The following is a 23,944-nucleotide window of genomic DNA, read 5'->3' on the forward strand; positions in this document are numbered from 1 at the left end:
GGCCAAGCCTGACTTGGCAGAGCCGTGAATGTGCACAGACATTCATTCCCCAGGTGTCTGGCATCGGTGGAACCCCACCGGATCGAAGTTGAAGGTTGTGAGAGGCTGACTCACCGTCTGAGCCCAGCAATGGGATTCAAGTTGATTTGCTCTCAGTTATTGTGTCAACAAGTCATTGGTGATAAAAGGTCATAAAGCATTGTAGTGTGGAGCACTGACAGACGCTGTCTGCGGGCCCAGGGACAATCCCTGCCCGCACCCCTCTTGTGACCCTGCTCCTCTCCTGGGAGAGGGGCACAAATCTCCTGTTGTGGCCGTTTGAATTTACTCCGTGTCTTGTAAAGGCATGTGCGTCATTAGCGGGGACTGTTTTTAAAGTGTAAAAGAGATGGTGGAAACCAACCACACTAAGGATTCTTCAAAATGTCACTGCTTTCCTTTTCAAGAGGAATCCGTGCCTGATTTTGGTCTAAGTTCTAAGTTCAGGATTAACCTGGACTTTGTTTTTGCAAGCATGTTTCTGAAAATTTAATTCTGACAGAATTTTCAATATGGAGAACCAACACAGCAGAGTTCAAGGAGCATTAAAATAATTTTGATGATTGCTTCCTGATCCTTTGCAGCTCCTGGGAAACAGTCTGGTAATATGCCCACACATTTTCAAACTATTATTTAAAGATGGTTTGCAGTTGAAGCTGAACATATTCTTTGCAGAAAAGATGAACAGATAAACTGAGTTGTGTTTGGATTAATTTTGTGTGAGCACTTGCATCTGAAGGGATCTGCAGGTATTTGAACAAATAAAACCTGTTCCTAGACTAGTTCTTGGATAGGATTTTTTTAATCTTCTCAATCTCTGCTACCAGACGCATTTTGCAACTCCTCCAGCAATATTCACGGCTTATGGCAAAGGTTTCACTTGTCCTGTAACTGCTTTATTACTGTGAATATTTGTAACTTCTCACCTCTGTTTCAGGATTTACAAATGAATATGGGAGATGCACCTTCTGAGCACACTTACGGTGCAGAAATCCCTTCCCAAAATCTAAAGATAGTGAATGTTGCCTCTTCTTAGAGAGGGACACGCATTAATTATGTTTGTTTGGCTTTGTTCTATACAAGGAAAATATTGTTGGCTGGCTTCAATTGTATGAGCAACACAGGGCTACTTAACAAAAAGATTAAGTAAACAGCACTCGATTTTTAGCAGCAGTGCAGGCAGACCTGCAGTTCATGTCCTTCTGGATAAACATCCTGGTTATTACAGGTCAGTGCTGTTTGCCAATGATTATACTGCATTCAGGGCATTCATGGAAAAGTCATAAAATGACTTTCAGAGTCTGTGTCTGTGGTAAAACAGCCCCTGTGCCTCAGCCTGGTCCCTGCACCTTGGCTGGGCTAAAGCCTCCCAGTCGGGGCAAGCCTTTCTCCTCCTTGGTGTGAGTGAAGGACTGAAGGAGCAGAGATCACATCAGCCCCCTCTCCAAGGTGTACGTGGAGCTTTGGAAATTCTGCTCCCTGTTCTTGCTGTGGCTCGTTCGTGGCTTTACCTCCTGCTCAGGGTTGAGAGCGCAGGTCTGCTCAGAGCTCGCTGTCCGTGTGCTGGCTGAGCACAGGTAAAACGCTCTGAAACACTGAATGTGAGCTCTTGTCCTTGTAACAGTGCTGGGCCCTGCTCAGGGACGTGTGTGGGACTCTCCTCCCGGCAGAGGAGTCGCCCAGCTCAATCTGAATTAGTGGTTTCAGGGCGCAGTGCTGTGAAAACAACAGCAGGGACACAGCACAGGGCCCTTTCTCATGAAATGAATTCAGTTTCTTTGAAGCAAATGAGGCTCAAGTAACCTCTGGCTGTGGCTCTGCTGTCACCCCTTGCAGACCATGGCCCTACACCCGCGGAGGGTGCGCCTGAAGCCGTGGCTGGTGGCCCAGGTGGACAGTGGGATGTACCCCGGGCTGATCTGGCTGAACCGCGAGGCCAAGCGGTTCCAGATCCCCTGGAAACACGCGACACGGCACAGCCCCCAGCACGAGGAGGAGAACACCATCTTCAAGGTGAGGCAGCGGAGAGCTCGGGCATCCCACGGCTCCGAAACTGAGACAAAGGGTTGGATTGTTGGCCCAGGAGCTGGACAGGCATCTTGGGAGCTGTTTGCAGGCACGTTTTATTTATCTGACCTCAGAAAAGCCGCTCTGTGCACCTGGATGCCAAGCTTGGCACTGCCCGAGATGGTGCCGAGTTCTTTAACCCTTTCCCAGCACCAAAGGCCAGGTGCTGTGTGATCCATGGTCTCTGGAAGATGACTGCTGTTGGCTTCATCTGCTTGGGCTGGGATATGGTCACTGGTTTGTCCACCACAAGCTCATCACAAGCACTCATCGCTGCTGTCCCTAATATTCTTATCCCAAGGGATTCCCTGTAACTCCCTGTACTTCTCTGAGGAATTTCTGACCTGTGTCTTGGAGGCATCTTGGACCAGTAATCAGATTTTGGGGTGAGAGTGGGAGAGGCCAGCCAGATGTCTGTGGCTGTCCTTCCACTCCATTTTAACTGAGTCCATTCTTCCTGCAGAGGCTCCCTGTCAAAAATGACTTCTGTCATTGAATCTGAGTCCCACAAAATCTCTAACCCAGAACTGTGAACATTCTTTTGGGATTTGGATTTATATATTTTTTTCTCCACCTTCTTTTAATGGGAAAAACAGTTAAAGGGGGAATTTCTATTTTTTTGTTATCACAAGAGCTCTAATTAAGACTTCTTCAAGAGAAGGATTTACGGTGAATTTGTTTGGAAGTTTGATTTCTGATAAAAGCTGCTCTGTGGGGAGGGCTGGACTGAGCTGGCTGTACTTTGTCCCCAGGCATGGGCTGTGGAAACAGGAAAGTACCAGGAAGGAGTGGATGAACCAGACCCTGCAAAGTGGAAAGCCCAGCTCCGATGTGCACTTAACAAGAGCCGGGAGTTTAATTTGATGTACGATGGCACCAAGGAGGTGCCCATGAACCCTATTAAAATTTATGAAGTGTGCGACATCCCGCAGTCGCAGGGATCAATCATTAATCCAGGTGAGGGCCTTGCTGACACGGGCTGGCTCCTGGGCTGGCTCCTGGGCAGGCATTGGGCCAAGGCAGCTCCTTCCCTCTGCATTAATTCTCCAGCTGCCCTTCTGCAGCAGGAGCACTGCCAGGTGAAGCCTGTACTTCACCTAAAAGGATTTTGGACCATGCTGTAGGACTAAAATTAATAAAGCTGCAGACCATTGTATGTTTTCCTGCTAAACAGTCTAATATTGGTAGTAATGTGTCTTACTTCATCAATACTTTAACCTTCGCTTTCTGTCAGTATATATGAAACTGAAATTAGCATGTTGTATGGATCAGATTTATCCTTTTGTACTGAAATTTGAAAAAAATACAAATTAATATCCGATATGAGGTTAAATTTTTTCAGTGTTTCGTGATGCTCATCCACCCACAAGAATGTGCTTGTTTGTAGGTTCCACTGGCTCAGCTCCGTGGGATGAAAAGGATAATGATCTTGATGATGAAGAGGAGGAAGAATTGAATCAATCTCAGCATGTCCCAATTCAAGAGACGTTTCCATTTCTTAATATCAATGGTTGGTGGCACAGACTAATATATTAGTGAAGGTATTTGTTTGTAAATTGCCACATCCTTGAAATGGAATCTTGATTTATTGAAGAGTTGTTGCCTTGTTGTAGATTCTCCGATGGCTCCAGCCACTGCAGAAAACTGCAGCCCTGAAACTGTGTGGCCAAAGAATGAACCTCTGGATATGGAAATGCCCCCAACGGCACTGCAGCACGACTTCTTCAGCAGCCCCGAGCTCTGGATCAGCTCCCTGCCAAGTACGTGCGTGGGCTTGTAGCAGTGCTTCTGCTTTTGTACCTTAAAACCCTACAGAGAATAGTGTTTTGCCTTTTTCTTCCTGTGGCTGTTTGTGGGTGAGTGAGGAGAACTTGTGTAGTTTAAATAGAACTGTGTGTGGTTTAACAATCCCTGTGGGGGCAGCAGGGCTTGCGTGGTGTCCCTGCTGCTGTTGCTCCAGGAAAAGCCACACTGACAGTTTCTCTCTCAGTGACAGACCTAGAAATCAAGTTTGAATATCGAGGAAAGGAAACCGGGCCCACAACAACCGTGAGCAACCCGCAGGGCTGCAGACTTTTCTACGGAGAGCTGGGTCCCATGCCAGACCAGGAGGAGCTCTTCGGGCCCATCAGTTTGGAGCAAGTCAAGTTTCCAGGGACGGAGCAGATCACCAATGAAAGACAGAAGATCTTCACGAGTCGGCTGCTGGATGTTATGGACAGGGGACTGATCCTGGAGGTCAGCGGCCACGCCATCTACGCCGTGCGGCTCTGCCAGTGCAAGGTGTACTGGTCTGGGCCCTGTGCCCCCTCCTCCACCGCCCCAAATCTCATCGAGAGGCAAAAGAAGGTCAAGCTCTTCTGTCTGGAAACATTCCTGAGCGGTAGGTAACTTCTGCTTCTGGCAAACAGCTGTGGACACTGTTTGTGGCACTGTTGGGAAGGGTGCTCTGCACTGGGGCTCTCCTGCATGCACCAGGTGTGGAGAGCAGGCCGGGGCCACTGCTCCCCGACTTCAGGGGAGCTTGGAGCGGGTGTGTAGCAGGGGAAAGGCACTGTACACTCATGTAATGCTCTGAGAGACGTCAGAGGGCCCTGCTTTTAAAGAAAGCACTTAAGGTGCAAGGAGTGAGCTGTAATTGTGTGAGAGGTGGCGGAGGACAGTGTGGAGGTAAGACTTGGGGTGATGCAATGAGGTGGGATGTCGTGGGTGTTTCCAGCCCAAAGAGGACAGCCCTGCAGCACTCTGCTTTTCCTCCTAGAGCTGATTGCCCATCAGAAGGGACAAATTGAGAAACAGCCACCATACGAGATCTACTTCTGTTTTGGAGAAGAGTGGCCTGATGGAAAACCCAGGGAGAGGAAGCTGATCGTGGTGCAGGTAGGGCTCTGGGGTGACATGAGCCAGCCTTGTTGGGTTTGGGATCAATTCCCATGGATCCTAAGATGTGTTCTTTTCTGCTGTGGCTTCTGACACCAGGAAAACTCCAGTAAAACTGGTGGTTTGGGAGAGCAAATACAAGTGTGACATGTGCTGAACAGAATTGGACAGGACAGGGGTTCCTGCAGAGTAACAGGGACATTTATTCCACGTGCCTTTAGGCTGAAAAAAGTGACTCTTTCTTCAACAGGTCATCCCCGTTGTGGCCCGGATGATCTACGAGATGTTCTCCGGGGACTTCACGCGCTCCTTCGACAGCGGCAGCGTGCGGCTGCAGATCTCCACGCCGGACATCAAGGACAACATCGTGGCACACCTGAAGCAGCTGTACCGGCTGCTGCAGAACCACCAGGAGGGCTGGCCCATGCAGGCCCCTGCCCTGCACATGGCACAGCCCCTCCCAGCACAGTGACCGGCCCTCGGCTTCTACCGGGGCTCCTTAGTTGTACATATACACAAGTGTTTCTTAACCAGTGCCTTGCCTCAATCTGAATAAATACAATCTGTAAATCTCGTTGTCTGATTCCAAAATTTCAGCAGTCTGTGGTGCTTTTGTTTTGGAAGTGGCTCAAAACAGGGCATTACAGGAATACTTTTCACTCCTTCACCCTTTTCCTCTGTTTGCTTAAGCCACCCCTCTGTATAAATCAAGATTTTCAATTCTGTAAAATTTTTAATCTGCTATTAATACAATGTATATAAACACTTGATCATTAGAGGAGGGGAAAGAAAATCATCTGTGCTCTATTAAACCTACCTGGACACCATCACCTTGTCTAATTTTGTTCTCTTTGATGGGGCTGTAGCAGCAACCTCAAGGCTGATACTCCTGACAGTGTGGCTTTTTTTATAGGGGTGGGTATATACATGCATTGTAAATGCATTTATAACAGAACGGGGTTGGAAGGGACCTGTGGAGTCTCCGGTGGGGGGCTGATCGTTCAGATCTGTACAAGCTTTGCAGTCAGTGATGGTACAGAGCTGTGAGCGGCTCCAGCACGGCTCGGTCCTGTCCCTGTCCCTATCCCCGTCCCCTGCTTGGTGCCCCGGCTCGGCTGCCGGTTCCTGCCTCCCTTCCCCGGGCTCTCAGCCATCCTCCCATCCTCCTGCCCTTCTTTTTGCCGGCCATGGCGAGGCGGTCCCGCCCAGAGGCGGTGGCTGCGCTGGGGCCGGGCCGAGCCCGGGCCCGCCCCGGAACCTCGCCGGGTTCCGCCGATGGCCGCGGGGCCCGGGGCGCTGCCGGTGCCGCTGCTGGTGGCGGCGGCCCGGGAGGCGCTGGGGCCCGGTTCGGGGCCGGGGCGGAGGCGGCGGCTGCCCGCGGCCCGAGCGCTGCACGCCGCCGGGGAGGTGCTGGCGGTGGCGGCCGGGCTGAAGCCGGCGCTGCTGTGGGACTGCGGGGCCGCGGGCCCGGCCGAGCTGCGGCGGTACCTGGGCAGGCTGCGGGAGGCCGGGCTGGCCCCGGGCCGGCTCCACGTGCTGGGCATGGGCGGCTCGGCTCTGGTGCTGCGGCCGGGGCCGGCCCGGGGCCGGCTCCGGGCCGTGCTGGGCTCCCGGCCCGCGCCGCTCGTGGAGGTGTCGGCGGGGCGGCCGCGGGGCCCGGCGCTCTGCGCCCCGGCCGAGGCCCGGCCCGTGCTCGGCCACCTCGCCGCTCTCCTGGGCCACCTGCGGGACGCCGAGGCCGCCGGCTCCGAGCCGGTGACCGCCAGCGAGGTTGCCCCCGGCGACTGGAACCTGTGCACCGTGGCTGGAGTGCTGCTGGGCTACCCCGCCGTGTACACGTTCGCCGAGGGCGCCGAGAACTGCCTGGCGCTGACCCCGCTGCGGGTGTTCACGGCCCGGGCCTCCTGCCCCCGCATAAAGGATGGGTTCAGGGTCCAGATCTACTCGTTCAGCGTCCCGGAGAGCCTCTGTCCGGAGCTCAGGGACGTGCTGGATGCCTGGTGCCGGGAGCTCAAGGAGGCTTTCAGTGCTCAGACTGATTTTGTAGATCTCTGCATTTCGAGCGAGGTTGTGTCTCTTCCAGCGGTTGCCTTGTAACACGTGAGCGTACTCTTGACTTTTTAGCCTTCCTCGCTGCGTCAGGGACCAAGGCAGAAGATCCATTTCCCTCTGTGTGTTGTCCCCTGCATCTCTCGTAGTCCTGGGGCACTGAAGGCTGAATTGTGACAGTCACTGCAGGCCGGTGGCAAACCCAAATATATGTTCTTTAAAAACATGAGTGTGCGGACACGTGTGCTCCCAGCTGCTCTGCTGCCTCAGTTCTGGCTGCCTGCACATCACACCCTGCAAAGTCAGTGTGGAATTATTTGCAGTGGGCAGCTGAAGATTAATAAATGATTTGAACACCACGGTGCTTTGAATTAGTGAAGTTTATTGTAGGCTCCGTGTGTATTTACTAGGTGTATGTTGTGTGTATTTCATGTCTATTTACTTCCCGTGTGAGGTGGTGTCGTGGCCTGTGTTGTGCCTGAGCCTGCATGTGAGCAAGGGGCAAGTGCTGCTGTAAAACCTGCACGGTGCAGCTGCCAAAAGGGACTTTAAACCCCTGTCTCTGATGAATTCATGTAGGGCTGGAAGGGAAGCCAGGGTTGCTGTGGGAATCTCGGCCACAAGAGAGGCTGGAGGCTGCAAGAACAGGGCCTGGTGGGTGTGGGGTGGGAGAATTGCTCAGGATACAGGAGGGGACTGTGCTAAAGAGCCCCCTTGAGCTGGGTGTCTTTGTCAGGTAAGAGTAAGGATGGCCCAGGATTGAGTACCTCCCATTTAGGGGCTCAATAAATACAGAAGGAGAAATTGGGGGGCATAGAAGCCAGGCAGACTGGATGTGTGCCCTGTGCAAGCCACTGCAGCAGTGGCCAGTGGGGCTTTGTCCCTCCGTGCCCCAGGGACTGGGCAGTGCAGCTCAGAGCAGGCTTGGCTACAGGAACAGAGTAACCACAGCAGCCCGAGGAAGGGATTATGTCCCCGTGGTCACTGGGACTTGTCTGGAGTGAGACCAGCTCAGGATACGAACCCAGCGTGCACATGCAGAACAGCAGAAGGTGAGGTCAGGTTTTGGGGAAGCAGAGGTCAGTTCCTGCAGTGAAGTCAGTCATCAGGGAGCTCCTTCACAGCCTGTAACTCGCCAGGAAGGTGGCGATGGCCACTGCTGCCACTGCCACCAGGAGAGGGATCCAGGGACCGCTCTGTCTCTGCCAGGAGAAGCTTGTGTTACTGGGAGTGTGCTGGGGGAAGGTTCTTCTCATCCCAGCCCTAGCAAACGTGTCGCTCATCCCCGTGCACGGCACAGAGGGGGGGGTCTGTGCCGGGCTGGGGTGGGGACAGGAGCTCCCACCTGTGCCTGGCTGCCCTGGGAGCGGTTGAGCTCGGCGCGGCACTGGCGCAGCCGGGTCAGGCAGGACTGGTACTCCTCGCTCAGCGCCTCCAGCTCCGAGCGCAGCTCCGAGCACTGCAAGCACAGCAAGGGGCCCTTAGCAGGAGGGGTCCCCTGGGGTCTGTGCGCACCCGGGGTGGCCGGGCTGCCGCAGTGGCTGCAGCGCTGCACCCGCAGCCGGACACGGCCCAGCTCCGCTGCCTGAGCGTCCTGGGGTACCTGCAGGGACAGAGCACAGCTCAGCGTTACTGCAGCGGGGTGCTGGGGCAGCGCCCGCCTGCCACCATCCCAAACCTGCCTGGCACTGCTGCCAGCAGTCACAGCACGGGGGAAAGGAGAAACAGCGATTTTTACCACCGTAGGAGTGTGCAGGTCAGAAGATGTGGAATGCAGACTCCTGTCAGGGTTTGCCCCTCAGTCTGAAATTCCTTTTGCATTTCACTGACCCTGACAGCAATTCCTGGCAGTCCTTTTAACCCTCTGAGAGATGGGACACATGGGACAGGTGCCTTGGTTGCGCTGCACAACCCCAAAACTCAGGGCTGGCCCCTTTTCCTGACCACCCAAACAGAGTGAGTTCTCCCTGGCATTCTGATGGGCAGAGCATTGGCAGCAGCTGTGGAAGGAGCTGCCGGTGCCCAGAGGCTCCAGGAGCCCAGCTGGGGGTACCTGGCTGTCTTGTCCCATCCATCTGTTCCCTCTTGCTGTGGTTGTACTGTATAAACCCCTCCCGGGAGCTGCTGGGTGATACCTGATGGTGGTGGTGCCTTCAGCTCTGTGGGTTAGTGTGACAAGTTCTTCTCCTCTGTGGCTCTCAGCTCTGCTACAGTAAGTGATAAATTATTCTGTTATAAGTCCTCTTTAATAAATCCTTGCTGGCTGAACACTGCTGTAAGAATTGAGGGGCTGTTGGTTGGCAGGAGGCTGGTTGGATGACAGGGTGTGTATAAAAGGTTGTAAAGCTCTGGTTGGTTGGATTTTTTTTGCAGCCCAGTTGTACTGGTATTGCTCCTGTTAGCAGACCCTTCTTGTTATTTTTATTGTTGTTATCATTTCAAGCATTTTCTTTTCCTCCTCTCCTTCCTTTATGCTCAGGGCTTGGTTCTTAAAGTGTGTCTTTGTCTTTCCCCCGTGAGGCTGTGGAGGCTCTCCTGTCTGTGAGAGCAGCAGTGGCTTTGTACAGGGAGAGCTCTGCTCCTGCAGCCTTGTCCTTGTGTGTAGCTGCTTCATCAGGGGTTTAGGCAAGAGTGGTATCAGGATAAGAAATTAGGGCAGGTAATCCTGACAGGAGACACCAAGCCTGGTTACCTGCAGGAGCTTTGGTGTGAGGGGGTTCTGCTGGAGCTCTCACACCAGCACCGAGTGACTTCCTCACCTCGTTCTCCTTTGCTGTGAGCTGGGATGTCCTTCTCTGCATCTCATCCTGCAGACTTTCTGTTCCCTCCTCCTCGGGGAGCTCTAACAGAGCGTTTTGCTTTTCCTTGGCAGGAGTGAGAGGTGGGGTCTGTGTGATGAAAACCTGGTCTAGAAAACAGTCAGGCTTCTGATGAGAAACAGCTCCAGGCTCTGGGCCGGCTTCAGCTCTTGTTTACTCAGCACAGTTTAGGGATAATGTCTGTGTGCTATGCACAAAGCAGAAGACACGGGAGCTGAGTTTGTTATCACAGGCCCGTCTCTGCTCTAACTACAAGTTCATCCTCTTAAGAGCAATATTTCTAAGCAATTGCCAGAAATGGAGGGGAGGGAGAGTTAAAATACCTTTTTTATTACTTTCTCTTTGTCAAATACAGCTGTAATTGCAATTACAAACTGGAATGTGTTTTATTTGGAAAAAATATGGCATAGCCACTGAAGTAGAATTTGCAGTGAAATCCATTTATTTTTTAAAGTGTTTGCCATCATAAATACATTTATGTTTTAATGTTAGCTAGCAAAACAACTCATTCTGTGTAGCTCTAAAATAACCCTTTATTCTAAACCACTGCAGACTCTTCCTGAGTCAGGGCTAGTGTTCCTGTATCCAGGGAGTGCTACATGGGGGTTTTACAAAGTTTGCTGACCTTTCCTTTGCACCGTCACCTCCTGGCTCTTCCTCTGGTTGTTCTGTTTGTGGATCAAGTCTGGGAACACAAAAAGCAACATTATTGTCTCCAGCACTAAAGGAAGTCTCTAACTTTGTGTTTCTGTGTTACTTACTCTGCAAATGGCTGATTGTTTCCTCCAGCATTACCTTCTGCTCTTGTTCTTTTTGCAATTTATCTGAAATAAGGATAGAAGCAAATCAAGGTACGTGTAAATCTGTGTATCTTTATGCAAGGATGGCACTTTTCTGTTCTCCACATGTGCAGAATGGAGAAGATGCTGTTGGCCACTCTGGACTTTCTTCTCTGAAGGGATGTGATTTTTAGCTGTTTATTGCTCTTCCTTTTTTGGCAGCTTTTTCTCTCGTGCCTTGTGTTCAAGTCATTTATGGCTTATTTTAAAGCTGTTCATGCAAGACCTGCTATGAGATTAGAACTGCAACCCACTTTCTCTTCCTTTCCTTAATTATGTTTTAAAACAGCCACATGTGCGTTTGAAATAACGTGTGTGAGTTTCCATGCCTGTGAACTGGAGCTCTGGGACAAGACCAGCTCCTCTGTAATGGCATCACCACACAGTCCCCGGGGCTGCACTGCTGTGTTCCATAGTCTGGCAAGGGTGAAAAGCCCTGATCCAAGCTGAGGACACATCTTAGATTTTTATTTCTTTTCAGCTCTCCCATTACATCCCTTCCTGTAGCAAAGTCACTTCTCTGCACTCTTTAATCTAGTCAGGAACAACTTTTGGAGGATTTTGGCAATCAGAAGTTTTTGTGGCAAGTTGAGGTGTGAGCCTTGTGTGCGTGCTGCTCTGAGCACTGAGGGTTTAGGAGCATTTTCCTTGTCCCTGCTGTGTTTTTGGAGCGTTGTGGCCCCAGGTACCTTGGATGTGGTGGATGTGGCTGGCCTGGAGGTCGTTGTCACTGCGCAGGGTGCTGGCTCTGTGCAGCAGCTCCGTGTGCTCCTCACGCAGAGCCCGCAGCTCCCGGCTCAGCCGCTCGTTCTGCGCGTCCACCCGCTGCCAGGGGATAGTGGGGACACAGGGGGGATGCAGGGGACACAGGGGATAGTGGGGACACAGGGGACACAGGGGACGGGGGGACACAGGGGATAGTGGGGACACAGGGGACACAGCGGACAGGGGGGACACAGGGGACACAGGGGATAGTGGGGACACAGGAGATACAGGGGACAGGGGGACACAGGGGACAGGAGGGACACAGGGGATAGTGGGGACACAGGGGACACAGGGGACAGGGGGGACACAGGGGATAGTGGGGACACAGGGGACAGGGGGGACACAGGGGACACAGGGGATAGTGGGGACACAGGGGACACAGCGGACAGGGGGGATGCAGGGGGACACAGGGGATAGTGGGGACACAGGGGACAGGGGGGACGCAGGGGACAGAAGGGACACAGGGGACACAGGCACGGGCTGGTTAGGCTCGGCAGGACATTAGAGCTCATCTCGTCCTGCCCCCAGACCAGCTTCCACTGTGCCAGGCTGCTCCGAGCCCCGTCCAACCTGGCCTTGGACCCTGCCAGGGATGGGACAGCCACGGCTGCTCTGGGCAACCCAACACCAGCAAAACTGTGCATTCCAGAGGAAGCTGCTCCTGCAGGGCACTGACGTACCTGGAGCTCACTCTGTAAAGCCTGGAAGCTGTTTTTGAGCTCGCTGTGTGCTGTAGTCACCCTGGTCAGTTCGGCTTTGAGTGTGGCGTCGTGCTCTTTCCAGAAGGCAAGGTCCTCTCGTGTCTCTGCCAGGCTTCTCTGGAGAGGAGAGCAGGGGCAGAGGGGTGGGTGTGACCCAGGGCCCCGGGGGATGGTGCCAGCCTGCCCTGGGTGACACGAGCTGGGCTGAGCTGTGCTGGGCTGGGCTGGGCTGGGCTGGGCTGGGCTGGGCTGGGCTGGGCCATGCTGGGCCGTGCTGAGCTGGGCTGAGCTGGGCTGGGCTGTGCTGGGCTGGGCTGGGCTGTGCTGTGCTGTGCTGGGCTGTGCTGTGCTGTGCTGGGCTGGGCTGGGCTGTGCTGGGCTGGGCTGGGCTGTGCTGGGTTGTGCTGTGCTGGGCTGGGCTGGGCTGGGCTGGGCTGTGCTGGGCCATGCTGGGCCGTGCTGGGCTGGGCTGGGCTGTGCCGGGCTGTGCTGGGCTGTGCCAGCTCCCTGCACTAGCACACAAAAACCCGCGTGGGGCTGATGCCATCTGATGGACAGAGCCCACATGGGCAGTGTTCCTTCTGGAACACATTCCTGTGCTGCCGGCAGGCTTGTAGCCTGGTGTTACTTGGGATAAAACTCACTTGTTTTTCTGTAAATACCAGTTATTTACTTCTTGGAGGAAATCTGTTTTCATATAAATGAGCAAGTCCAGAAAAAAAACAGCTCAGGAGACCTCGTGTCCTGGTATCTGTTGCTGTGTGCAGAGCAGGGAATGGCCCAGAGGGATGGTGGGGAAGAAGGGACTGCAATTCAAGCTGACAAACCTGACTACATTTCCCCAGCTGTGAGCTGTCTGTAACTTGATGTACAGCGAGCGCAGGTTGCATTAAAGCTGCTTTGGGCTTTGCTGAGTAGCTAGAACTTCATACTTTTTTATCTTTGCTGCTAATGATAAGCTTGTCATCACCTTTCCCTGACATGTGGGTTTTCTTTGTCACACTTGGACTAAATTAAAGCCAAGCCAGGTGTAAGACATGTTGCTCACCTGAGAGTTTTGCAGCTGCTGCTCTGTTTGGAGTTTGTCCTCCAGCATCTTCTGAAGAGCCTCTTTTGCCTTCTCCTCATAGGTCTGCTTCTGGTCCTCCATCTCTATCAGGATCTTCTTCACACACTCCTTTGAGTAACTCTTTAAAGAAAGAGAGCTTGAAGTGCTTGTCTGTCAGATTCCTGACCTTGCTAAACCTGAGTATTAGGAAACCCAGAGTGTGTAAGTGCTACTGCTAATGTGCTGTGAAGCATTGCTTCAGCAAAGAATTGAAGTCCTTTTTGGATATGTATCTAATCAGATTAATGTAGAAACTGAGACCCGACCCACTTACAAGGCTTGGTTTTTGTTTTCCTGCCTTTGCTCCCCTGTGTTTGTCGGTGAATCAGACATTACCTGGGTGCAGGCCTGCAGCTGATTTTCCAGCACCCGTAGTTTACACCTCAGTTTGTCTTCATTCAGCTGTCCCTGGGGGAAAAGCAACTGAAGTGAGATGTGAAATGAACTGCACAATGTGCCCCCAGTGTTTTGTTGGGTTGGGTTTTAATTCATTGTCTCCTTTCATCTGTAATCAGATCAGTCTCTTCAGTGCCAAGAGCTCAAGTAAACCTTCCCAGGCTCACAATAAATGGGATATGGGGGAAGTAAAACTATTTATGGACTGAAAACCTGTCCTGAGGCAGTTTACTGAGTGCAGGTGCTGGCAGTGACATGACAAGTTAGGAGCGAGGGGATTTTGGGTTGTTCTGGCTGGCTTTGGCAGAAATGCAGCTGCTGCCTGTCCCTGTGAACATCCCTGTTCTCTGCTTGTGCTCCCTCCCTGCCTCCAGCTCCGGCTGCTTTCCTTAGAAAATAGGTTGGGTCTGTGTTGCAACATCTGCACTTGGGCAGGGGGATCAGGGCACCGATGATGATTCATTTTCCTCATTATCATCATCTGCTCTCGGTGTTAGTCAGGCTGCTCAGGCTTTGTGGAAGCAGACTGCATGCAAATTCAGATAACATTTCCAGCAAAGAGTTCACGTAGGCTGTTTTTCCACCACCAATACTGAGAACACCAATATCCTCTCTGCCCACTGCTGTTTGAAGTCACGACTCTGAAAAGAAATTCCTTGATGTTACAGGAATAGCTGACAGACCCAAGCAAAACCAGAATCCCTGGTGTCTCGGCACTGTTTAAATTTGCAGAGAAGCACATTTACAGTCCCAGAGACTAAATCTTCCCTGTTCAGTTGTTGGTGCAAAGAACTAATGGCTCTTAGTAAGTAGATGGAGTTTTGAAAAGCAATTTTAGATGTGCAATATTCTGCCTGGCTTTCCTCTGCTGCCTGCTCAGGTTCCAGCTGCTGTGCACAGATGTGGCTGTGCCCTGTACAAGGCAATCAGGCCCTTCCAGTGCTTTGGAGCAGAAATCATGGAAGGGTTTGGGTTGGAAGGGGCCCTAATCACAACAGAGACTCACTGAGCATCATCCTTCATTGGCAGCATTTCTGAATCAGCTAAGCAAGTTTTACAGCTGGTGGGGGATTTAAGGCACAGACCTGGGGTAGGAAAGTCTCTCTGACCTCCAAGTGAAATTGTGGGAGGGGGAAGGAACCAAATGCTCTATCCCTGCAGTCTGACACCCCCATCCTCCTGCAGAGCTTCACAATGTGCCCAAACAAACCACAACCACACATGAACAGCACCTCAAAAATTACTCAGGCCATTCCAAGAGATACTGCCACATCATTCATAGGTACTTACAGCTCATCTTTGAAAGCCAGACTGTTAGAAAGGGTTGAAAAGCTGCTACAGCAAACATTTGGCATCTTACCTGAGGCTGGAAAGGGGCAGCCAGCCCTCCCTTTCCATGGCACAGAGTTATGGGGAAAGCTCCATCCATCATCCATCCATCCATCCATCCATCCATCCACCCATCATCCATCCACCCATCATCCATCATCCATCCATCCACCCATCATCCATCATCCATCCATCCATCCATCATCCATCATCCATCCACCCATCATCCATCATCCATCCACCCATCATCCATCATCCATCCATCCATCCATCCATCCATCCATCCATCATCCATCCATCATCCATCCATCCATCCATCCATCCATCCATCCATCCATCCATCCATCCATCATCCGTCCATCCATCCATCCATCCATCCACCCATCATCCATCCATCCATCATCCATCCATCATCCATCCATGGTTCCATCCATCATCCATCCATCATCCATCCATCCATCCATCATCCATCATCCATCCATCCATCATCCATCCATCATCCATCCATCCATCATCCATCATCCATCCATCCATCCCTTCCTCCCTTTGCCAGCACCCCCTGGACAATCCCCCCAGCCCCACCTGCCTCGTGGAATCCCCTCCAAGCAGCAGCATCTGCCTGTTGGCTCCAGGACCGAGGGGATTTTTAGGCTGAGGAAAAGCTGGGTTTTAGGCTGATGAACAGTGGCGTGCAGGAAGCAGCAGCAAAGTCTCTCCTGCAGCAGGGCAGCGAGGAGCACCCACCTGTTTGTCATCTGATGTTTCGTGGCCACTTCCTGTGAGTGTGGCTGAGTGTTTTTTCCTGCTCACATTATATTGAAGGAGCCAGCGAAGGCGGAAGTTTCTGACCACAGCACGTCTAACACAAGGTTTTGTACCCCCTCACCCAATCACTCACTTCTCTGCCCCAACAGAACTTTCAAACCACTTTTTAATGCCGCAATGGCATGAATTATTTAATTTAATGATCCTATAAGAAAGCCTCATATATTGCAGAAAATATATATCTTTTCATATATATATCTCATGTATTGCAAAAAATCTTAATTTTGCATCCTCATGGAAGAAAAGGAGGGCCCTGTTTCAGGGTGTCCAGAGGACTATTTTTGAGCTCTGGGGAGACAGTTTGATGCCAGGCCATGATTCAGCACCAACAGCCTTGGTGTTGGGGCCCAGAATACATCCCTGAAGGGAACAGGGAGGATAACCCTGGTATTTTTTCCCCACTCACTGCTGTTGGCTTTTATTTAAGAAACAGTGGGAAAGGCAAGCTATAAAAACCCCCAGACCTTACGGAAGAATACAGATTTTTAGACTTGCTGTTGATCTGAAAGCAAAGTGCATTTTTGCAAGAATCTTTATGGGCACAAAAGGGAAAAATTCAGGCCAAGTTCCCCCTTTTCTGCTGAGTTTGTCCCACCCTCCTTGAGCAGAGAGGTGACAGCAGGGACGGGGAGCCAGGGGGAGGTGATGAGGGGTTCTGCAGCTCTCTGGTACCTGCCAGGATTTCTCTGATGCCTGGAGCAGAGTGGACAAAAGCTCCTGTAAAATCACCATCTTCTGCTTGAGCAGCAGCTCGCGGTGCAGGGCCTCCTGTAGGCAAGGGGGACATGGTCAGAGCTGGGGGGCACAGCCCAGAGCCCCCCAGCCCAGGGGCTCCAGCCTTTTGAGCTTTATTTTCCCCTTTTTTTTTCTGGCTTTTTTGGCCATGTTAACATTGGGCTTTTAACACCCCTTCATTTAGCAATATTAATACTAATTTAAATAGTATCATTCTTGGTAAAAACCACCCAGTGGGTGCTGAGCACTGTTTGGTACCTACCTTCAGGTAGTTGGAGAGCTGCACCATTTCCTAAAAGGGAAAGGGCAAATGTTTAAAAATAGGTTTGTTTCAGTTTATAAACATGTCATGAACTTGCTACAAAAATCTAAATATTTGTAAATAAAAGTGAATTAACAGCCTATATTTGGTTGGAGAAGGACAGCCTGCTGGGGTCCATTGGGTTGGTTTTTCCAGCGAAGTGGAAATATTTCCACAGCAGTTTAACTTCCAGGAGTTTCAGTCTGGTCATTACCTGTGCTTTACTTACCTTATTTAAAACTGCAATTCCCCAGCTGGAATGAAAAACAAAGTGTGTTACTGAGGTGTCATGGAGGGTCTCCAGGCTGGACAGCCCCTCCCAAGCTGAGCTGTGAGTTCTGCACAGCAAATGTTTGGGAGGGGGAGCGCTTTGGGGAGCGGTGGGAGTTCCCAGGGAGGGGCAGGAGCTGCTTTGCTTACTCTGTCTGCTGGCTCGAGTCTTTCACCGCTGAGCTGGCCTTTGGGAGGGTCTGGGTTCCTGTGGGAGCAAAGCGAGAGGGTGTGAATGATCCCCCCGAGGGGCCGGGGATGAGAGTGTTCGTCTCCTAGATGGCTCCCACTGTTCCCAGTTTGAAGAGCTCGGTGGGCACAGGAGGCAGAGAAATGCCTGCTGTGGTGGACAGAGAATCAGCATGGAGTGATCCTGCAGTGCAGCCACTCCCCTGGCTGATCTCGGGACAGCAGCAGGGCAGCCCTGGGGCTCAGCAGCGCTGCTGGTCAAGCTACGGGCTGGTTTATCCCTCCCCAGGAGAAATATTCCTAATTCCTGCAGTCTGCAGGGAGAACTCTAGACTGGGCTGGTAAAAAGCCCAGGAGTGGGGATGCTGCCTGGGGAGCTGCCAGCTGACCCCAAACTGCTCCGTGGAGATGCGAAGGTGGGAAGGGAATATTGTGCTGGGAGATGTGAGCATCCCTCACGTACCTTGGGTGTTGACAGAGTCCCCTCGTCCCCGGGGGCTGCTGAGGCTCAGCAGGGACTGAGCAGGGGGGAACGTGGGGCAGCTCCTGGGGCGCTGGAACGAGAGGGCAGCTGGAGTCAGTGTCTCCCCGGGACAGGCTGGGGGCAGGGGCTGTACCTGCAGGGAGGCACTGCCTGAGGAGCAGCAGGGAGATGCCCAGGAGCCCTGGCACATCCCCTGGGATCTGCTGCTTTGGCTGCAGCAGCTCCAGAGCTTTGTGGCAAAGTGGGGAAAAGCCTGCTGACAGCTGGGATGGGGGGATGACGCCCCCAGAACAGGACAGGGTGGTCGGGAGCTGGGCCCTGGCGGCGGTCCCTGCTGCCATTTGGAGCAGAGGTGCCAGCTCTGCTTCCTGGGCTGGGAATTAGTTCTGTACAGCCCAGCAGGGGAAATACCCCTGAGCTTCTTCAGGTCCCTGGGGCTGAAGCTGCAGAACCAAGAGGCAGCAGGGCTGGGTGATTGCTCTGCCCACTCTGGGGCTGTACAGGGAGCTCCAGGGTGGGTCTGCATCATCACCTCGTGCTCAGCTTTGTGACACCCCCAAGGGAATTTTACACAGAAATACATTTACAAGGAGATTTATTTAGCTCTGCCTGGGGTGTTTTGCACCTTTCCAAAGCTGTCCTTGAAGGCAGGGAGCCCTCTGGGCTCCTGTGTGGCACAGGGTGGATAATGAGTGCCAGGGAGTCTCCTGACTCCTCCACCCTTCCTGCTCTCAGCACAGGTGATGGAGGAAAGCCAGGTGGATGGAGCTCACTTATCAAGGGTAAAAATAATTTGTGTAAGTGCAAAACTGCAGCCTGGCAGCAAAAAGGTGGAATTGTACTTGGAGAAATGGCAGAAAAATCTCCATGTGGGCGAGGGCTTGGCAAACAGGAGAGGAGCAGGGAGGCGAGTGTGTCCCGACGCCCGACTCTGCAGTTTGTGGGGACACTTCTGTCTGTACAATCTGCATTTTGGCTGTGCTTTGACCCGGATGCTGATGCTCCAGAGGTGGCTGGAGCAGGCTGAGCTCTGAGCTGTGCTGCAGGGCAGGCGTTACCTGGAGCAGGATGCTTGGTCCAGGCTCGGGAGGGGTTCGTGCCTGGGGCTCCTGTCCCGGCAGGGTCTCCCCAGGCTCTCCGGGCAGGTTCCTCCTCCTGAGGAACTCCCTTTGGCGGGGGCTGTGCGGTGGTCGCGGGGCTGGCCGGGCCGGGTGGCGGCAGGAGGTGACATTGCTCCTGTGGCACATCCCCTCCCTGGCCTCCTGCCTCCGCTCGCTCCGCTCCTCGTAGCTCTCGCCCGGGCGCCGCTGCGGCCGTGCCCTCCTGGGCATGGTGACCTCGGGGCCTCTGCCCTGTGCAACCGGGGCGAAAAACACAGGAGCTGAGAGAAAATCAACTGTCTCGAGTGTTAAATGGTTGTGGGGTATGGGGCAGTGCTGCTGGAGTGCCATTCACGTGTAGAATACTTCCGTGCTTCTTAGTTTGTGTTGAAATCTGCTCTGTGATTCTTTTTAATCTCCTCGTGGTAGCTGTGGGGTGCTCAGACATCATTCCTGGTGCTGTCTTTTACTGTAGGGGCCTCCTTTGAAGGCGAGCAGCGTTTTTGGGGTGGTCAGCTCTTGCCCTGGGCGGGGAAAGTGCCCACAAGCCCCAGCCAGGACACTGCTCCAAATGCTGAGTGTTTTTCCAACTCATTTTAGAAAAGGGACAGTTCTGTGTCCTGCTCAGTCTCCACTCATCCATCTCCTCCCATCAGGAAAAGCTCAGCCTCTCCCACCTGTGCTGCCTCTGGCTCGCCCAGCCCATCCCAGGGCTGTAAAAGCCTCAGTTCACCAAAAATGCACTGAAAAGCAGGATAAAGCTTAAAGAAACACAGTCCATTACTCACCCCGGGCTGAGCAAACGCTTGAGGCTTTCTTGACAAAACTAATGCTCCATTTCCTCCTTCTGTTACCCCAAATTACCCTCTCTAATTAAACATGTCCTCTATCTTTGCTTTCCAAGCTGTTACACTTCTTGCTTCAAGGGAAACCAGAAAAAAAAGAAAAACCTGCCTCTCTTGCTGGTTCACGTTACGGCTTCCCAGTGCAAGTTGTGTAGGCTGAAAGTGGGGTAAAAAAAGAGAGAAAAAAGTACCCGGTGCTGCTTTTAGGCTCTGCTCCCCTGCAGTCCCACCAGCTTGGTGCTGTGGGTGCTCCAGCACTTACCTGGCGCCAGGGTCCTGTCCTGCCCCTCGAGTGCTGAGCCGAGCCGCTGTTCCCGGGCAGGAGCACGCCCCAGCTGCCCTCTTCATGCCAACCACCCCATCTTGTGCTCTCGCTGTCTTTTCTCTCTGTCAAACAGGAAACGTTGCAGCTGCGGCCGGGCCCCGGTTCCTGTGTGCGCTCGCAGCCCGGCTCACGGCGGGGTCGGGCTTATCTTGGGAGCCCCGAGTGTCCAGCCCGGCCCCAGGAAGAACCAGCAGTTATCTTTTGGGGTATCTCCCCGGGATGGCCTGTGGCACAGAGGTTGGGTGCTGGCTCATGGAACTGCTTGTGGCACTCGGGGACGGAGTTTCCCAGAGCAGCTTTGAGAAATCCAGACTTAGGGAAGTACAGTAATGCTATTATTTTAAGGCTTCTTGCAGATTTGAAAGAGGAAAAAAAAAAAGTGTGTTTTTTGGCAGCTGAGGAGAGGTCAGGAATGGCAGAAATTCATTAAGGTCTTTAGAGAAGTGAAAGCTTCGTTAATGCAAATCGGGAGGAGGTCGGTTTGGCCAGCTGGGCACTGATAAGGGTGCTGGGCACTGATAAGGGCTCCCTGCCTGTGCACGTGGAGAAGGAACACCCGGAAAAACAGAGATCTCAAAGTAACATTGGATTTATTTTTACAAAGATCGCCATGGAAGACACGTGTGACAGAAAATCTCCAGATCCAGAGACTCTCGTGGCTTTGGGTGGTTTGTGCTGCTTGGCCCAAGCCCTGGTTCTGGGCCAGGGCTCAGCTCAGCTGCCTCAGTGGCTTTCCAGAGGGAACAGTTTCTGCAGGTTGAGCAGGAATCCAGCTGGTGAGCAGGACACGGGCAGCAGATGCTGCTGCAGGACTTTTCTGATGTGGCTCCTGGTTGGAAAAGCCCTTTACAGTAGAGTCCATTACTAAAAAGGACATTTCTGTGCTGCGCTACAGACTCCTGGAATGTCCCGTGCCAGCACAGGGATGTCCCAGTGGTGCAGAGGGGCACCCAAGCAGCTGGGCGACCACCCAGATGCATCCTGCTAGCCCCAGGTGTCCCAGCAGAGCTCAGGGACTACGTTCTCCTGACGTTTTCCAGGCGGTAGCTGCTGCGGATGATGGAGTCGAGGAGCTCCGGGGCGATGCTGCGGATGAGGAGCAGGCTGCTCACGGCCCGGGCTGGGTAGTGCAGCTCCCTGTGGCGCAGGGCTCCTGCCCGGATGATCTCCAGGGCACACTCCTCCTTGGGGGCCGGTGTGTCCGGGATGACGTGTGAGACAGCGCGCACGGCGCTCTCTGCGAGGGGGACAGGGGAGGGGCAGGTGGGCCACGGCCGCAGGCGCCGTCGGCTCACTTGGGGTGTCTGGGGGTCCTCAAACCCACAAAGTCTGGGGATCAGACCTCTTTAACAAGGCTCAGAACAGTGACGGTAACAAGTATGAGATGTCCTTCCCTTTCCTTTCCACCTCTTGAGTGCCCACAGGACATCCCCTGAGGTCACTGTGAGGGTGGCAGAGCCCAAGGCCCCAGACCGTGCCTTTTTAAGAGTTGGGGTCCTGTTTCCACTGGTGCAGACACTGCAGGAGGGGGCTCCAGCAGCGGTGGCAGAGCAGGCTGGGACCAGGCAGTGGGTGGTGAGCTCAGCTTGGCTGTGCCTGGCATGGGCTGAGCTTACCTGTGTTGATGTAGCCCAGGATGCAGAGGGTGATGGAAACGTTGACCTTGTCTATGATGAGTTCCTGCCTCAAGGAGCTGAAAAATCCATCTAAGGCGAACTTGGTTGCGGAATAGGGAGCAGTAAAAGGGCCAGCAATCTTACCTGGAGCAGAGACACGGTGCTGGGGTTCAGGTGCTGGGCAGGCACCAGCTCTCCCTTCCTCTTACCCTGCCAGGAGCTACAGTGTTGGGATTTAGGGCGTTGGAATAAGCTATCATGAATGCTTGAGAGAAATAAACACACCAGGAATGTTTAAAATGTAGCATATGGCACAAAGTGCCTTCCAGTGCAGTTGGTACTGCTCTTGTATCCCTGCAGAGATGCCCACGTATTGCAAATGTGTGTTCAACATGTGCCATGCCTGTGAAATCACCTGCACTGCCACGTGAAGATGAGCAGAGGGTGCCAAGAGACTGGCAGGACAAAATGGAAATTTCCCAGAGGATTTGAATTGTGCACCAAAGATCTAAATCATGTGCTGAGTCCCAGCTCTCTTGTGGTCCTGACTCTTTGGGGAGTCTCAGAGGGATCCCTGGCAGGCTGTGGGCAGAGCCCTGTGAGCTCACCTGCAATGGATGAAACCACCACGATGCTGCCCTCGCTCTCCCTCAGCATGGGCAGGGCAGCGGTGGCCAAGGCCACGTAGCTCACAAAGTTGGTCTCCATGAGCTTTCGGACGTGCCCCACGTCCCCACTGAAGTAGGTGAAGCCGCTCTGGCCGATGTGGTTCAGGATGAGCATGTCCAGGCCACCTGGGGGCAGAGCAGGTTTGCCACTAGCCACCTTCCTCTCTAAACCAGCCTCTCCTGGAGGCTGCGTGTGCTTGTGGGCTGAGGAGAGACCCGCAGCACCTACCCCAGGTGTTCTCAGCCTCCCTGAGCACCTCCTGGGGCAGGTCAGGGCTGTCCATGGAGCCGCTGATGTAGCGGGCGGAGGCAGCGCCGAGCTCCAGGCATCGCTCCACAACCTGGGGGACAGAACGGGCTCGGATGGACTCCCCTCCATGGAACCCCCGTGCCAGGCTGTTCCTGTCCTGGGCCAGATAGGGCTGGTGCTGGGAGAGCCCCGGGGTGCGTCTGGGGGGTACCAGGTGTGCCCGGGCTGGGCTGAATATCCACATCCAGCCCAGCGTGCCCTGCTTGCCATTTACTTTCTGCAGCTTGGCTTCTGTCCGTGCTGTGAGCAGCAGGTGGGCCTCCATCCGTGCCAGGTGATAAGCCATCTGCTCCCCGATGCCACTGCTGGCTCCCGTCACGATCACCCGCTTGCCCCGGAGCATCTCTGCAGAGGAGGGGGCAGAGCTCAGAGCGGGTACAGCCCTCGCCGTCCCTCTGCACCTGGGCACTGCAGCCCTTCCCTGTCCCCGCAGTCCTTCCCTGTCCCTGCCAGCCTCGCCAGACCCCGCTGGAGCCTGGTCCCTGATCCCAGTTTGGTGGGGAGCACATGTGCGACTTGAGCTCTGCACCCAGGCTGGCCAGGGAACAGTGAGAGCTGAGCAATAAAAGGATTAAATGTGTGAAGGGGAAAACTCCTTGTTTCCCGAATAAGTCATTTACAGAGGTCAGACACTGTGTCCCAGTGTCATTTCATGAGTTTTCACTGTGCTCTGACCCCTTGCCTGGGGCCTGTCTGCCCTCCCAGCCCTCCCACTCTGACCCTGACAGGCTCTTCCAGGTTCCTGTGCCCAGCACACGCTGCCCCTCTGTGCTGTTTGTCCCAGGACTTACCTTCATCGAAGTTCTCAGGTGCTGAATAAAAATAAAAGGCTAGTGCTGCTCCCAACAAAGGGATGAAAATCTTCAGGAGCAATCCCATCCCTCTGCAGAGGTCCAGGCAGGAATGAGATGAGCCCCACTGGTGAAGGTGGGTGAAGCTTGCAAATGGGGCTGGGAAGTTTTGAGCTAGTTCTTATCTCACACAAGTTTGCTGGTATCTGTTGGTCCTTTTCTTTGCCCTGCCGGTGATTTAGCAAACATTAACTTAATGAAGCGTGTGGCTTTGGACTTTAGGCTGTCCCTTTGCGCCCTTGGCCTGCCAGGAGTGTGCCTTTTGAGAGTGCTGGAGGGAAGGCACTGAACAGCTTCCAGCTCCACAGAGCGGTGGGTGCATGGTTTGGTGGCTGTCCTGGGGTTGGCACAGCAGTGTCCCCTCAGAGCAGACATCGTGGGATGAGGGCACATCTAAACCAGGAGCAGCCCTTCCCTTCCTCACTGGCTGCAC

At 53.4% G+C, this 23,944-nt stretch overlaps 3 protein-coding genes across 8 annotated transcripts; 2 read left to right on the forward strand and 1 right to left on the reverse strand.

The window, feature by feature from the left end:
* The first annotated feature begins 1,878 nt into the window (after positions 1-1,878).
* On the forward strand, positions 1,879-5,497 carry IRF6 (interferon regulatory factor 6). Its single transcript, XM_062509578.1, has 7 exons — positions 1,879-2,052; positions 2,859-3,063; positions 3,494-3,616; positions 3,720-3,866; positions 4,097-4,489; positions 4,868-4,986; positions 5,237-5,497. The coding sequence occupies exons 1-7, from the start codon at positions 1,879-1,881 to the stop codon at positions 5,456-5,458; spliced, it is 1,383 nt and encodes a 460-aa protein (XP_062365562.1). The 3' UTR covers positions 5,459-5,497.
* Positions 5,498-6,254: 757 nt separating this feature from the next.
* Positions 6,255-7,367, forward strand: C27H1orf74 (chromosome 27 C1orf74 homolog). The gene has a single exon (XM_062509579.1). It carries the CDS (start codon positions 6,262-6,264, stop codon positions 7,081-7,083), a length of 822 nt encoding a protein of 273 aa, XP_062365563.1. The 5' UTR covers positions 6,255-6,261; the 3' UTR covers positions 7,084-7,367.
* Positions 7,368-7,397: 30 nt separating this feature from the next.
* Positions 7,398-22,463, reverse strand: TRAF3IP3 (TRAF3 interacting protein 3). Of its 6 annotated transcripts, XM_062509571.1 has the most exons (18): positions 22,291-22,463; positions 21,683-21,826; positions 21,105-21,303; positions 18,855-19,008; positions 17,776-17,929; positions 17,274-17,331; positions 17,083-17,107; positions 16,815-16,844; positions 16,490-16,585; positions 13,604-13,675; positions 13,208-13,348; positions 12,139-12,276; positions 11,383-11,518; positions 10,616-10,678; positions 10,480-10,539; positions 9,795-9,943; positions 8,387-8,638; positions 7,398-8,237 (listed from the first exon to the last, which is right to left on the reverse strand). In XM_062509571.1, the coding sequence occupies exons 1-18, from the start codon at positions 22,388-22,390 to the stop codon at positions 8,154-8,156; spliced, it is 2,055 nt and encodes a 684-aa protein (XP_062365555.1). In that variant the 5' UTR covers positions 22,391-22,463; the 3' UTR covers positions 7,398-8,153. The 6 variants fall into 6 exon arrangements, with proteins under 6 accessions (XP_062365555.1, XP_062365559.1, XP_062365560.1 ...); XM_062509575.1 differs by lacking the exons at positions 21,105-21,303; positions 21,683-21,826; positions 22,291-22,463 and adding an exon at positions 20,004-20,512 and having other exon boundaries at positions 8,381-8,638; positions 18,855-19,148; XM_062509576.1 differs by lacking the exons at positions 21,105-21,303; positions 21,683-21,826; positions 22,291-22,463 and adding an exon at positions 20,004-20,512 and having other exon boundaries at positions 8,381-8,638; positions 18,855-19,177.
* Positions 22,464-23,944: the final 1,481 nt, after the last annotated feature.

Source organism: Cinclus cinclus, chromosome 27, assembly GCF_963662255.1.
Source record: "Cinclus cinclus chromosome 27, bCinCin1.1, whole genome shotgun sequence".
Classification (NCBI taxonomy): Eukaryota; Metazoa; Chordata; class Aves; order Passeriformes; family Cinclidae; genus Cinclus; species Cinclus cinclus.

Excerpts from the sequence above, each read along its gene's own strand:
- IRF6 (XM_062509578.1), top strand. The coding sequence starts at position 1,879 with ATGGCCCTACACCCGCGGAGGGTGCGCCTGAAGCCGTGGCTGGTGGCC. Across the intron at positions 3,617-3,719 it reads TCCATTTCTTAATATCAATG|ATTCTCCGATGGCTCCAGCC; the intron begins GTTGGTGGCACA and ends GCCTTGTTGTAG. Across the intron at positions 4,490-4,867 it reads TCTGGAAACATTCCTGAGCG|AGCTGATTGCCCATCAGAAG; the intron begins GTAGGTAACTTC and ends TTTTCCTCCTAG.
- C27H1orf74 (XM_062509579.1), top strand. The coding sequence starts at position 6,262 with ATGGCCGCGGGGCCCGGGGCGCTGCCGGTGCCGCTGCTGGTGGCGGCG.
- TRAF3IP3 (XM_062509571.1), bottom strand. The coding sequence starts at position 22,390 with ATGGAGACCAACTTTGTGAGCTACGTGGCCTTGGCCACCGCTGCCCTG. Across the intron at positions 17,930-18,854 it reads GACCAAGCATCCTGCTCCAG|GTACAGCCCCTGCCCCCAGC; the intron begins GTAACGCCTGCC and ends GCCTCCCTGCAG. Across the intron at positions 16,586-16,814 it reads AGCTCTCCAACTACCTGAAG|GAGGCCCTGCACCGCGAGCT; the intron begins GTAGGTACCAAA and ends CCTTGCCTACAG.